Below are 13,788 nucleotides of genomic sequence, written 5' to 3'. Positions count from 1 at the left end.
CACTTGTAGGTTATTTCTCTTGATAGAGTCCCATATGACTCCTAGTTTCTTCATTCTTTTTAATTCTTTTATCTGATTTTTCCTCAAATAAGTTGGTGTCAAGAGCTTTATTTTCAATGTCACTAATTCTAACTTCTACTGCCTCAATTCTGCTCCTATGACTATTAAGTTGTCTAATTCTGAAATTTTATTGTTGATCTGGATTTCTGATTGCTGTCTCTCTATGGATTCTTGCAGCCTATAAAATTTGGCATTATGGTCTTGAATAACTTTTTTAAGTTCTGCTACTACTTTGTATGTTCCCTGAATGTTTCTACATTCTGTAGAATTTCCTTTCTAATTTCTAGAAGAGTGCTGTATATTAATCTTTTGTATTCTGCCTCTGGTAATTCCAAGAAGTTCTCTTCCCCCAGAGAATTTATTGATTCTTTGTTTTGGGAGCTTGCTGAAGCCATCATGGACTGCCTCTTTATGTGACTTGATATTGACTGTTGTCTCTGAGCCATCAATACTTGATTATAATTTTATCTTGTATTTGTTTAGTGAGGCCTAGCTCCTTATTTTGTTGTGTTTTGATATGCCTAGATAGGCTGCTCGTGTGCACTAGTTTGATTTTTGACACCTTTGGATGTCTAACGTCCTGTCACCAGGTAGTTCTGTAACTACGTACATGCACACAGGAGTCCATTAAATTTTCCTATATGGGTTCAGCTCAGGTGTTTGGGAAGTTGGTCACCAAGTGTGTGATGCAGGCTTTCACCCCAAGTCCTAGAGAGGCATGGGTGATTGGTGCAGGCACTGGACTCTGGCTGTGGTAGGGGATCACATGCTGAGCCAGGCAGGGGGCTGATGGTTGCCCCTGAGAGTCTGAAAGGAAAGCACGTCCCTATTCTCTAGGGTGAGTAGATAGGTGAGTTTTGCAGCCGGACTATGAGCTCCCCACTCTATTGGCTGTAAAGACTCGAGGGCACCACTTTTTCTTGGACTCCTGTAGCAGGTGACTAAGCACTTTACGTGATATCACCAGTCCTCAAGCCCCTGCTGCAGATCGATAAAAGTGCCTACTTAAGGGGCAGGGCTGTTTCGAGTGTCATAAATCTGCCAGTTCACAGCTGAAGCAGTTTAAGTTAAACTTCAGATGTTTGCCCTGTTGTACTGTGGTAGTGAGGGCTAACGCTGTTGAGATGGGTCCCCACGAGTCTATACAGGGGTGTAAGGCAATCAGAGTCTGCAGACCCGATATCTGTGCCTAGCAAAGGAGCTGTGCCGACCCTGTGTTCCTGGCTCAGGGGAGCCAGTAACTCATTTGTTCCCTCTCCAAGGCCAGAAGAATGGGTCAGGGCACCTTTTGGAATGTACCTCTGGCCCAGCGGACTCCTGGTGCAGAGCGCTGAGGGAGGAGGTAAAAGGGATAGATGTTTTTCCCAAATGGGCTTTTTTTTTTTTTAATCCCCGTGAAAGGGTGCACGCGTGTACTTATTTTAGCCTCTTGGGAGCTGCTTTTCACTGGTTTGGAGTGTCCAAGCCGAATCTCTGCTGCTGGATCTCTCTTGATGTGGAAACTGGTTTCCAAATGTGCACACAGCTGTCTGCCTGCTTCACTGCGGACCCGGCGTGACTGGGAAGTTATTGGCGTGGCTGAAGAGCTGCCATTCCGCTGCCACCACTCTGGTGCTGCTCTCCGAGTGCGCCCACAGCTGTTTGCCTGCTTCACTGCAGACCCAGCGCTGCTGGGAAGTAGCCGGCGCGGCTGAAGAGTTGCCATCCTGCCGCCACCGCTCTGGTGCTGCTGGCTTCTTCTGAACCATCTCCTTCTCCTCCTGCCACTCAGTTCGACTCCTCAACTTTGCCTTGTTCAGGGCTCCTGGATATTCATGTATAATCAAATCACTTGTTTTTCCAGGTCTTTGTTGTAGGAGGGATATAGGAAGCGTCTTACTACACCACTGTCTTGGCTCCGCCTCCTCTGTCATCTTCTGTAACTCAGGTTAAACATATATTAGGCTTTCTCATTCTGTCCTTTGTCTCATACCCTGTCCCAACATTTTGTCTCTCCATGCCACATTTTTGATAATTTCTTCTGACTTATCTTCCACTTCCCTCTCTCTTCATCTATGTCTTATATGTCGTTACACCTGTTCACTGGATTTTTAATCCCAGTTACTGAAATTTTCAGTTCCAGAATTCTATTTGATTCTTTTTCAAAGACGTCACTTTTTAGTTTCCTGTTCTCTGAAGACATTTTCTGACCTGTACTTTATTTCTCTAAATATAGTAAATATTGTCTGATTATTCCAACATCAGTCTGTTTATCATGTCTGTTGTGTATGCTGGTTCTTATGATTTTCTTCCTCTTATGTACTAGATTATCTTTGACTGCAAGCAATACATTATAGTTTAAAAATTACTTGTAGAAATAATTTGAGGCCTAGGATGAATATACCTTCCCCCAGAGAAGCTTCTTTTGTTTGTGTCAGCCAGGTATATGCAAACATTTCAGCCTGCCACCATCTTAATCCAAGTGCAAGACCTAAGGTTCCCCGGACACCTAGGTGATTGAACCCAGGCTTCAAGTCACTGTGAGAGATTCACCTTTAACTTGAGGCTGCAGTACTTCAGAGTCACTGTTTTATAAGTGAAGAGGTTATCAGGCACCCTTTCCACCTTCCTCCACATATACACTCTTTGGGCAGGCCCTGGGCTTTGCCTTATGTCTCGTTCTCCCTGAGAGGTGGACAAAAAAAAAAAAAACAGTTTCTCAGCTATTTCTTCTGGATCAGCAAAAATGCCCTCAGGGTAAAAGTAGCTTCGGGTGCTGGGCTTACCTCTGTGGGTTCTTGCCTTTTGATTTTCACCCAGTTGTGATTCACTTTCTTGTTCATTCTTCAGTGTTCTATATATTTCATCCAGTTTTTAAAATTGTCCTCAAGAGGAGGTTGGTCTGAATAATCTAGCACACTATTACTTAAAGCAGAAGTCCCCTCATTCCAAAGTTCTCTGTTTATTCTGTTGCCTTACATCTTCCTTTCCTTCCCACTACCCAAGTAAAACAAGTTTCCAAGGATCTGTAAATTACTACATTTCTATTCAGTGCTCAAGTCTACTAAAAGTTTTATTATTAAATCACACTTAAAAGAATTAAGATCCTAAGAAAGGACCAAGAAGATATTGGAACTGCATCTATTACCTACTCTTGGATGAACTAATTAGACTTTTCAAACTATCATGATTTAGAGTTGGAAGGGCATCTGGGGTTTAATCCAGCTCCTTCAATTGACAGATAAGGAAACCAAGGTCTACATAAGTTAAGCAGCTAGCGCTAGAACTAGATGTACAGATCCTCGTGGTTCCTAGTCCACTCTTCTTTCTACTGCTGATTCAGTAAAGGGTTATCTTATAAAAATGTTATAAATTTTATACAAGCAGCACTTAAATTATTTACATGTGGATGTAAAAAGGAGCCCTGGTGGCACAGTGGTTAAGACCCCGGCTGCTAACCAAGAGGTTGGCATTTTGAATGCACCAGCTGCCCCTTGGAAACCCTATGGGTCAGTTCTGCTCTGCCGTATATGGTCGCTATGAGTTGGAATTGATTCAGCGGCAATGGGTTTTTATGGGTTTGGATGTAAAACAGAGGGGCGATCTATGACATTTCCTTAGACCAAAGTTTCCTAAAAATCAAGTAAAAGTTTCACTGAAAAATAAGTTTGGGGAATTTTGAATTAAAGTTGAACAGTGCATTTACTGCAGGGTTTCTCAGAGTCATATGTTAAAGTGCACTGCAAATTTCCATTGTTGTTGTTGTTAGGTGCCGTCCAGTCAATTTGGACTCAAAGCGACCCTATGTACAACAGAAAAAAAACACTGTCTGGTCCTGGGCCATCCTCATGATCGTTGTTATGCTTGAGCCCATTGTTGCAGCCACTGTGTCAATATATCTTGTTGAAGGTCTTCCTCTTTTTCACTGACCCTCTACTTTACCACCCACATGTGTCTGTCACTTTGTTGTATGGTGGGGGCTTCTGTGCCCACCAGCATTCAAATACCAGCAGGGTCACCCTTGGTGGACAGGTTTCAGCTGATCTTCCAGACTAAGACAGACTAGGAAGAAGGAGCTGGCAGTCTACTTCTGAAAAAAATTAGCCAGTGAAAACCTTATGAGCAACAGTGGAACACTGTCTCATACAGTGCCAGAAGATGAGCCCCTCAGGTTGGAAGGCACTCAAAGAGGATTGGGGAAGAGCTGCTTCCTCAAAGTAGAGTCGACATTAATGACGTGGATGGAGTCAAGCTTTCGGGACCTTCGTTTGCTGATGTGGCACAACCAAAAATGAGAAGAAACAGCTGCAAACATCCATTAATAATCAGAACCTAGAATGTACGAAGTATGAATCTAGGAAAATTGGAAATCATCAAAAATGAAATGGAACCCATAAACAATTGATATCATAGGCACTAGTGAGCTGATATGTACTATTGGCCATTTTGAATCAGACAATCATACGGTCTACTATGCTGAGAATGACAAATTAAAGAGGAATGGCATCACATTCACTGTCAAAAAGAACATTTCAAGATCTACCCCGAAGTACAATGCTGTCAGTGATAGGATAATATCCACATGCCTACAAGGAAAACCAGTTAATACGACTGTTATCCAAATTTACACACCAACCACTAAGGCCAAAGATGAAGAAATTGAAGATTTTTTACCAACTTCTGCAGTCTGAAATTGATCAAACATGCAATCACGATGCATTGATAAATACTGGCGATTGGAATGCAAAAGTTGGAAACAAAGAAGAAGAACTGGTAGTTGGAAAATACAGCTTTGGTGATAGAAAAAATGCTGGAGATCACATAATAGAATTTTGAAAGACTAAAGACTTCTTAATTACAAATACCTTTTTCAACAACATAAATAGTGACTATGCACGTGGACCTCGCCAGATGGAATGCAAAGGAATCAAACTGGCTACATCTGTGAAAAGAGACGATGGAAAAGCTCAGTATCATTAGACAGAACAAGGCCAGGGGCCAAATGCAGAACAGACCATCAATTGCTCATCTGCAAGTTCAAGCTGAATCTGAAGAAAATTAGAACAAGTCCACGACAGCCAAAGCATGACCTTGAGTATATCTACCTGAACTTAGAGACCATCTCAAGAATAGATTTGGCGCATTGAACACTAACAACTGAAGACAACACGAGTTGTGGAATGACATCAAGGACATCATACATGGAGAAAGAAGTCATTAAAAAGACAAGAAAGAAAGAAAAGACCAAGATGGATGTCCGAAGAGAGTATGAAAGTTGCTCTTGAACATTCAGTAGCTAAAGCAAAAGGAAGAAATGATGAAGTCAAAGAGCTGAACAGAAGATTTCAAAGGGTGACTCGAGAAGACAATGTAGAGTATTATAATGAAATGTGCAAAGACCACAAAGGGGAAGAACATGCTTGGCATTTCTCAAGCTGAAAGAACTGAAGAAAAAATTCAAGCCTCGAGTTGCAATATTAAGGGAAAATACTAAACGATGCAGGAAGCATCAAAAGAAGATGGAAGGAATACACAGAGTCATTGTACAAAAAAACAAAAACAAAAAAACCTGGTTGACATTCAGCCATTTCAGGAGGTAGCATATGATCAAGAACCAATGGTACTGAAGGAGGAGGTCCAAGCTGCACTGAAAGCAATGGCAAAAAAACAAGCCTCCAGGAATTGACTGAATACCAATTGAGAAGTTTCAAAAAACGAATACAGTGCTGGAAGTGCTCACTTGTCTATGCCAAGAAATTTGGAAGAGAGCTACCTGGCCAACTGACCGGAAGAGATCCATATTTGTACCCATTTCAAAGAAAGGTGATCCAACAGAATGTGGAAATTATCAAACAATATCATTAATATCACACACAAGTAAAATTGTACTGAAAATCATTCAAAAGCAGCTGCAGCAGTACATGAACAGGGAACTACCAGAAATTCAAGCGGGATTCAGAAGAGGACGTGGAATCAGGGATAGCCATCTGATGTCAGATGGATCCTGGCTGAAAGCAGAGAATACCAGAAAGATGTTTACCTGTGTTTTATTGACTATGCAAAGGCATTCAACTGTGTGGATCATAACAAATTATTGATAACATTGCGAAAAATGGGAATTCCAGAACACTTAATTGTGCTCATGAGGAACCTGTACATAGCTTAAGAGGCAGTCGTTCCAACAGAACAAGGGGATACATTGTGGTTAAAGTCAGGAAAGGTATGCATCAGGGTTGTATCCTTTCACCATACTTATTCAATCTGTATGCTGAGCTAATAATCTGAGAAGCTGAACTATATGGAGAAGAACGGGGCAACAGGATTGGAAGAAGACTCATTAACAACCTGCAATATGCAAATGGCATAAACTTGCTTGCTGACAGCGAAGAGGAGTTGAAGCACTTACTGATGAAGATCAAAGACCACAGCCTTCGGTATGGATTACACCTGAACATAAAGAAAACAAAGATCCTCACAACTGGACCAATAAGCAACATCGTGATAACACTGAAGTTGTCAAGGATTTCATTCTACTTGGGTCCACAATTAATGCCCATGGAAGCAGCAGTCAAGAAATCAAATGACACATTGCATTGGGTAAATCTGCTGCAAAAGACCTCTTTAAAGTGTTAAAAAAGCAAAGATGGCACCTTGAAGACTAAGGTGCACGTGACCCAAGCCATGGTGTTTTTAATGGCCTCATATGCATGTGAAAGCTGGACACATAATGCCTTCAAATTATGGCACTGGTGAAGAATATTGAATATACCACAGACTGCCAGAAGAACAAACAAATCTGTCTTGGAAGAAGTACATCCAGAATGCTCCTTAGAAGCAAGGATGGCGAGACTTCATCTCATATACTTTGAACACATTATCGGGAGGGACCAGTTCCTGGAGAAGGACATCATGCTCGGTAGAGTAGAGGGTCAGCAAAAAAGAGGAAACCCTCAGTGAGATGGACTGACACAGTGGCTGCAACAATGGGCTCAAGCATGACAACAATTGTGAGGATGGCGCAGGACTGGGCAGTGTTTCATTCTGTTGTATACAGGGTCATTATGAGTTGGAACCGACTCAATGGCACCTAACAATAACTACTTTACCAAGTATGATGTCCTTCTCCAGGGACTGATCCCTTCTGATAACATGTTCAAAGTATGTGAGAAAAAGTCTCACCATTCTCGCTTCTAAGGAGCATTCTGGCTGTACTTCTTCCAAGACAGATTTGTTCGTTCTTTTGGCAGTCCGTCGTATATTCAATATTCTTCACCAGCACCATAATTCAAATGTGTCAATTCTCCTTCAGTCTTGCTTATTTTCATTAGGGTGATGCAAAGTTTCCCAAACATATAAATATAAAGCTATTTTCCCCCAGACAATCTTGGTTTAGAATTCCACAGAACATATTTCGACATGGATTCTTTTGTTGTGTTGTTGAAGTGCACCTTTGGAAAGACCCCGTGTGTTTGAGAGTCAAATTGGTTTCCTTATGGAAGCAGATCACCAGGCCTGTTTTCTTGTACTGTGCCGCTGAGTTGGGTAGAACTGCCAATCTTCTGGTTACCAAACAAGTGGAAACCATTTGTGCCACCCAGGGACCTTATATAGAACATCTTTTGAAAATTGATGTTTTAGACTATCATAATTTTTCTTATACAGATAAAATTTGCTTTATCTACTCCAAAAAGATAGTACATTTATGAAAATATTTCACTTTTAAAGAAATGCCAGAATACTTTTCTCAGGATTCTACCCTAATCAGTCCTGTAAGTTTGTTTCCAGCTACTCATTTCTTTATGATATAAAGCTATTTTTAAAATACATCTTTGCCAGATCAGCAAAGGACAATCAGTTCAACATCAATAAAAAGATTCTAAAGATGGAGCCCTCTAAGGAAAACATTTAAATTTCTTTTGCTCATAGACTAAATATTGCAGAGGCATGATGGCCAATTTCCATTATCTTAGATAAAATTCTCACTTCCAATGAAAAATGAAAAATTAGTTTTTTCTAACTTGACTTAATAATACTTAAGAAATGGATACCACTATCCATTTGGGTCTTTCAGTGTCAAATCCTGCTTTATGAGTGAGACAGATATTTAGCCATCAGTGACAATATTAAACCAAGTTTAGATTTATTAAAGCTTGTCACTACTTATTATAGGCCTTACCATAATTTTTTTGTTATAAACTAAAAACTATAATTACATTTATACTAAAAGCTTACATGGAATTTTGAAAAGTGGAAAAGTCATCAACCTGTGATCCAAAAACAAGAAATCCTAACTGGGCATAAGCAAAGAATATTATAAAAAACATGATGGCAAATCCTACTATGTCCTTGATACAGCGGGACAAGGTTGACGATAGCTGAGACATTGTCTTATTAAAGCTTATGAATTTGAATATCTGAAAAAGAACAAAGTTAATTGAAATAGAAGAGAGAATATCAAAGACTATAATTATTCAGTGTAAGGTAAATTAATTTCAGAAGAAATGTGCTTCAACTTAAAGGAGGTGCTTAATAATAGCCATGGGATGTTTGAGGATTTGCCAGAAATCATTACAAAGCCAAACTCCTTTAAAAATTACTTTACAGTTGACAAAATCCTTTTGTTTTTCCCTAACTTTGTAGTTTAATTTCTCATTATGTCATTACACTATTGTATTATGTAATATAAATATAATAAAATATAAATACCTTTATCCATGCAAAGAAGATGGTAATAGCAATTATATTATTGTAATAAATGTGCCAGTATGCAAGAGAATAGAAGTCTGAATATTTTTCAGTATTTTCCAAAAGCTGTCCAAGTGAGAGAAAAATTTGTATATTACAGTATGTGTTGAAGGAAATGGCCATAAAACATAACTAAATGAGAAAATAAGAAGGGTGAAATTAGAGACTATTTTTACTTCTAAATCTCTTGCAGCCTATGAAGAAACACATGAACAAGTTCATCAGAAGTTTAACAAAAACGTAGGGAGATATCAGACATAGGCTTTTACATAAGTGGAAGTAACCCTCAATTTACAGAAGTTTAAGGTGGCATAATTATAAAGGTAGAAAAATATTGATTGCCTGGCCACCATATTCTGCCTGTTTGTTTCTTTCAGTCACAAATCATAAATGTATTAAAGGATTATATAACTCTGACTAGGCTGTAAGGATTTCTGCACCATGTAAACACATAATACCTAAAAGTTTCGTATATTGCACCAGATATAACACTACAAGAAAATAAATTTACAGTTACAAAAACAAACCATTTTAGAATCCTTTAATAACCCTTTTAGAAGAGGAGTTTAGAGTCAGGTAGCAGAGTTAAAAAACTGTCATAAATTTTTTCCTTTGACTTCCCTTGCTGGAAATACCCAGGTAAACATTTAATTCTATGCCTTATGTTAGACTTTGCTGGGGATAACAGGAGGAGGTGGCACGCTTTTTGACTGACAAACCTTTAATCTGGTTTAGGGAAATAAGGCTTAAATACTGGATTGGCTATAACTAAGGGCCAACAAGGGTAGAAGATCATATTGTATGAGTCAGAAAATTCCTTTATTGACTGTTCCTAAGACTAAGCTCTTACCATTTGTTCCACCCTGCTTACATCTCTGTGTTTATTTCAATATGTTCCAAGGACCAGAACTGGCAGTCTTTGGTTTCTTTCAGAGACTATTCACCAATTCTGGTGCCCTCTGTTCCTACAAGGTATCCTGTGGATGCTCAAATTCCCTGCCCACTCCAGTATTATGCCTGGACTTGTCCTTTGCCTGTTCTTCCAAAATTCAGTGTAAGGAGAAAAGCAGATTTAGGCAACACAGTAGAGCACATTTTAAAGGACCTTGCCCCCAAAAGACATAAGATTGGTGAAACATGAGGCCCTGTGAGGAAAACATTTTTTGAGTAGGGGTGGGGAGGCCTACTGTTCATATTAAAAAATAATGCCTATGGAATCACCTAGTCATCTAGGTTTATCCTTGTTCTCCCGAAGACTAAAAAAACAAAAACAAACAAAAGTCCCACAGCTTCTCCCTTTTGGAAGCACACCATAAGATTGTACTATGACAGAAGTTCATTTTATGATTCATGCTTGTAGCTTTTAAAGTAAGTTTTGGATGAGCAGAAAATCACTGGTGTGTTCAGATGTGACCCCCTTCCACCACATACATGAATATATACTCACCACCAAAAGTAGTAATTCTATCCAGTTCCAAATACTTTTGAAATAGGCAGACTTAAATTCTTTCATTTTTTTTACTTCTTGTGTTGTGAAGACAATGAGAAAAATACAAAATGTGATCTCACAGGAAGCAATAAAATAATCATAGTAGCTAACATATCTGAGGAGCTTCACAGAGTAAAATTGCCATGAAGTAAGTATTCCTCCAGTTGCAGGGAATTCTGCCACCAATCTGTAAAATTAGCTTTGTACAAGTAACTGTATATTTCAAGCATTTATATTTTGGTACTTAACTCAATATAAGTGAATCTTCTAATCAGTGATGACACATATTTTAATAATGATCAGTTATTGTGTACAAAATATGTTTCTTTGGAGTTATGGGTTCATTTAAAATTTTTCCAGTGGATTCACTTATTTCTTAATGGATCCACTTTTTTTTTTTTTTTGAATATCTGAATATTCAAAGTGGTCAAAGACCAATGTAAATGAGGAAATAAGATGTGATTTTAGCCAGACATTCAATCTATTCTGTGTTCAGATTGCTTGTTCAACCGGGAATACCAATTTATCTCCATAGGAAAATGAAATCATGTTCAAGAAAATTCTTATGCTGTTAATTATTGTTATTAGTCAGGACCCCCTACCCCCCATATGTAATTCTTGAATATTTCAGGGGAGGGATACAGGAATACACTCTCCCCTGTAGCTTAGAAGCTTCTTGCTTCTAAATGTCAAGGCCACATATTACACTAAAGCAAACATTTTCTGCTTGCTTTAGTCACTGGATAGTGGGTACAAAGATCCATATGCAAATAGAAGTATAAAAATTAATTTCAACACTAAATAGAAAATGATTTTGAGGTGGTTTACTGGTTTGATCTGTATTTCTGGTGTTCTCTACAACCTTAGATAAGTAAGAATTGGTAGTAATTTAAGGAACCAGCACCTTGACCACAATATAGTTATTCCTACCGAAAGATACTACAAATATTATTGGTACTGGAATAAGGTGCTGAAAAACAAACAAACGAACAAACAACAACAACAAAAAAAACCCAAGCCTAGTTAACAAACAGAACCTAAAACTGTTGCACCTTGTACATATTAGGTGCTCAATACCAGATGAGTGGGTGAAGTGAAAGAAACTCAATATTACGACCTAAAGTTTAGACTAATAAACAAAAAAATGAAACAAACAGATAGTGACTTAGAAAATAATACTGGAATCATTTATTCCCTCTCCTGGAGCACAGAGAATGTGACCCAGCTGGAGCTGGGCTCACAAGGACTCACAAGGACACATCAACTGGGCCCTGAGGTATAAAGACAATAGCTACGATAATCTTGGAAAATATCTTTTAGGGAAACTTTCACATAAAGCCAATCAAACAGAACACAAAAGACTTTCTACTCTTACCTTTTTCTATTAGCATTTAGTGAATATAAATTTGTTGGACCAATGAAGACCCTCCTGTTACTGAAATCTGTACCAATGATTGTTAAGAAAGGCAATTCAAAAAGTAGGATCAGAATTTCTAGCCAGTCTGAAAAGTTAAAGCTTTCAATGGTTTCACCTATTTGTAATGTTAATCTCTGCAACGTTCCTTGGACTCTGGCAGACATGGCTGTGGCAGCATACTTGTCTGTTTTCCCATTCTTGCCTGTTCTGTAATATTCTTTGGACTCAGGCAGACATGGCTGTTGGCAGCATGCTTGTTGATCTCCCACTTTTGCCTTTTTGAATATATGATTCTTTGGACTCAGGCAGACATGGCTGTGGCAGCATGCTTGTCTGTTTTCCCATTCTTGCCTATTCTGTAATATTTCCTTGGATGTGGGCAGACAGGGCTATGGCAGCATGCTTGCCCATTTTCCCACTTTTGTCTGTTGTGTCATATTTCCTTGGATTCAGGCAGACATGGATCTGGCAGCATGGTTGTCTGTTTCCCACTTTTGCCCCTTTGAATACACGCTGAATAAAACTTTCTTTCTTCTTTACTAAACTTTGTGATGTTTTTCCCCTACAACAACAGTATTCTGTTTAATTTGCTAGATGTGAACACAAAAAGAAAAATAAATGGGTAAGATCTCAGTGTACAAATACTGATTAGATATATTAGCCAGGTAACAGTTTCAAAATTTGAAGTTTCTAAAAAATAACATTTTGAAAGGTAACACAGAATAAGCATAAAACCTAGAGACAGGAAATCTGGACCTAACCTGGTATTACCAGGAGTTCTTCATATGCTTTTGAACCAGTGCTTCCATTTTTATTTAGGGCATAAAAATGATTTTGTGCTCTTCATTTTATCCTGATAAAAACTATTGTGATGGGTGAATGATGTTGGTAAAAAGCTCTGATTCCCTGAGAGAAAAGTAACGACTATAAAAGGTATAATTCCACTGGCTGCTATAGGTAGTTCATTTGTTTTATTCATTTTTACAAATTTTAAAGGACATGGTTGTGTTTCACTGTTAACTGTTGCACAAGGGAAAATCCCCTAGTTAGTTGTTGTTGTTAGGTGCTGTCCAGTCGGTTCTGACTCATAGTGACCCTCTGTACAACAGAACAAAACCCTGCCCGGTCCTGAACCATCCTCAGAATTGTTGTCATGGTTAAGCCAATTGCTGCAGCCATTGTGTCAATCCATCTTGTTGAGGGTCTTCCTCTTTTTCAGATGACCCTCTATATCACCAAGCATGATGTCCTTCTCCAGGGACTGATCCCTCCTGATAACATGTCCAAAATATGTGAGACGTAGTCTCCCCATCCTTGCTTCTAAGGAGCATTCTGGCTGTACTTTTTCTAAGACAGACTTGTTTGTTCTGGCAGTCCATGGTATACTCAATATTCTTCTCCAACACCACAATTCAAAGGCGTCAATTCTTCTTCAGTGTTCCCTATTCATCGTCCAGCTTTCACATGCATATGAGGCGATTGAAAACACCATGGCTTGGGTCAGGTGCACCTTAGTCTTTAAGGTGACGTCTTTGCTTTTCAACACTTTAAAGAGGTCTTTTGCAGCCATTTGCCCAATGCAATGCGTCTTTTGATTTCTTGACTGCTGCTTCCTTGAGTGTTGATTGTGGATTCAAGTAAAATGAAATTCTTGACAACTTCAATGTTTTCTCCGTTTATCATGATGTTGCTTTTTGGTCCGGTTGTGAAGATTTTTGTTTTGTTTACATTCAGGTGTAATCCATACTGAAGGCTGTGGTCTTTGATCTTCATCAGTAAGTGCTTCAAGTCCTCTTCACTTTCAGCAAGCAAGGTTGTGCCATCTGCATATCGCAGGTTGTTAATAAGTCTTCCTTCAATCTTGATGCTGTGTTCTTCATATAGCCCTGATTCTTAGACTATTAGCTCAGCAAACAGATCAAGTAAGTATGGTGAAAGGATACAACCCTGATGCACACCCTTCCTGACTTTAACCATAACGTATCCCCTTGTTCTGTTGGAATGACTGCCTCTTGAGCTATGTACAGGTTCCTTATGAGCACAATTAAGTGTTCTGGAATTCCCATTCTTCTCAATGTTATCCATAATTTGTTATGAT

General features: G+C 38.9%; 1 protein-coding gene across 4 annotated transcripts in view; it reads right to left on the bottom strand.

Moving 5' to 3' along the window:
* The window catches only part of PKD2L2 (polycystin 2 like 2, transient receptor potential cation channel), a 72,630-nt gene that overhangs the window by 29,180 nt on the left and 29,662 nt on the right, over positions 1–13,788 (bottom strand). For 2 of the 4 annotated variants that reach the window (XM_004381031.1, XM_023735571.1), the window contains exons 6-8: positions 10,232–10,460; positions 8,746–8,916; positions 8,272–8,453 (exon numbers count right to left, since the gene is read on the bottom strand). In XM_004381031.1, coding sequence (XP_004381088.1) covers positions 8,272–8,453; positions 8,746–8,916; positions 10,232–10,460 — 582 coding nt within the window. The remainder of the gene's footprint in view (positions 1–8,271; positions 8,454–8,745; positions 8,917–10,231; positions 10,461–13,788) is intronic. The other 2 variants (XM_023735572.1, XM_023735573.1) reach the window with 2 other exon arrangements.

Source organism: Trichechus manatus, unplaced genomic scaffold (assembly GCF_000243295.1).
Source record: "Trichechus manatus latirostris isolate Lorelei unplaced genomic scaffold, TriManLat1.0 scaffold00080, whole genome shotgun sequence".
Classification (NCBI taxonomy): Eukaryota; Metazoa; Chordata; class Mammalia; order Sirenia; family Trichechidae; genus Trichechus; species Trichechus manatus.
Note: the sequence above shows the minus strand (reverse complement) of the source record. Positions and strands in the feature narration are given on the sequence as shown.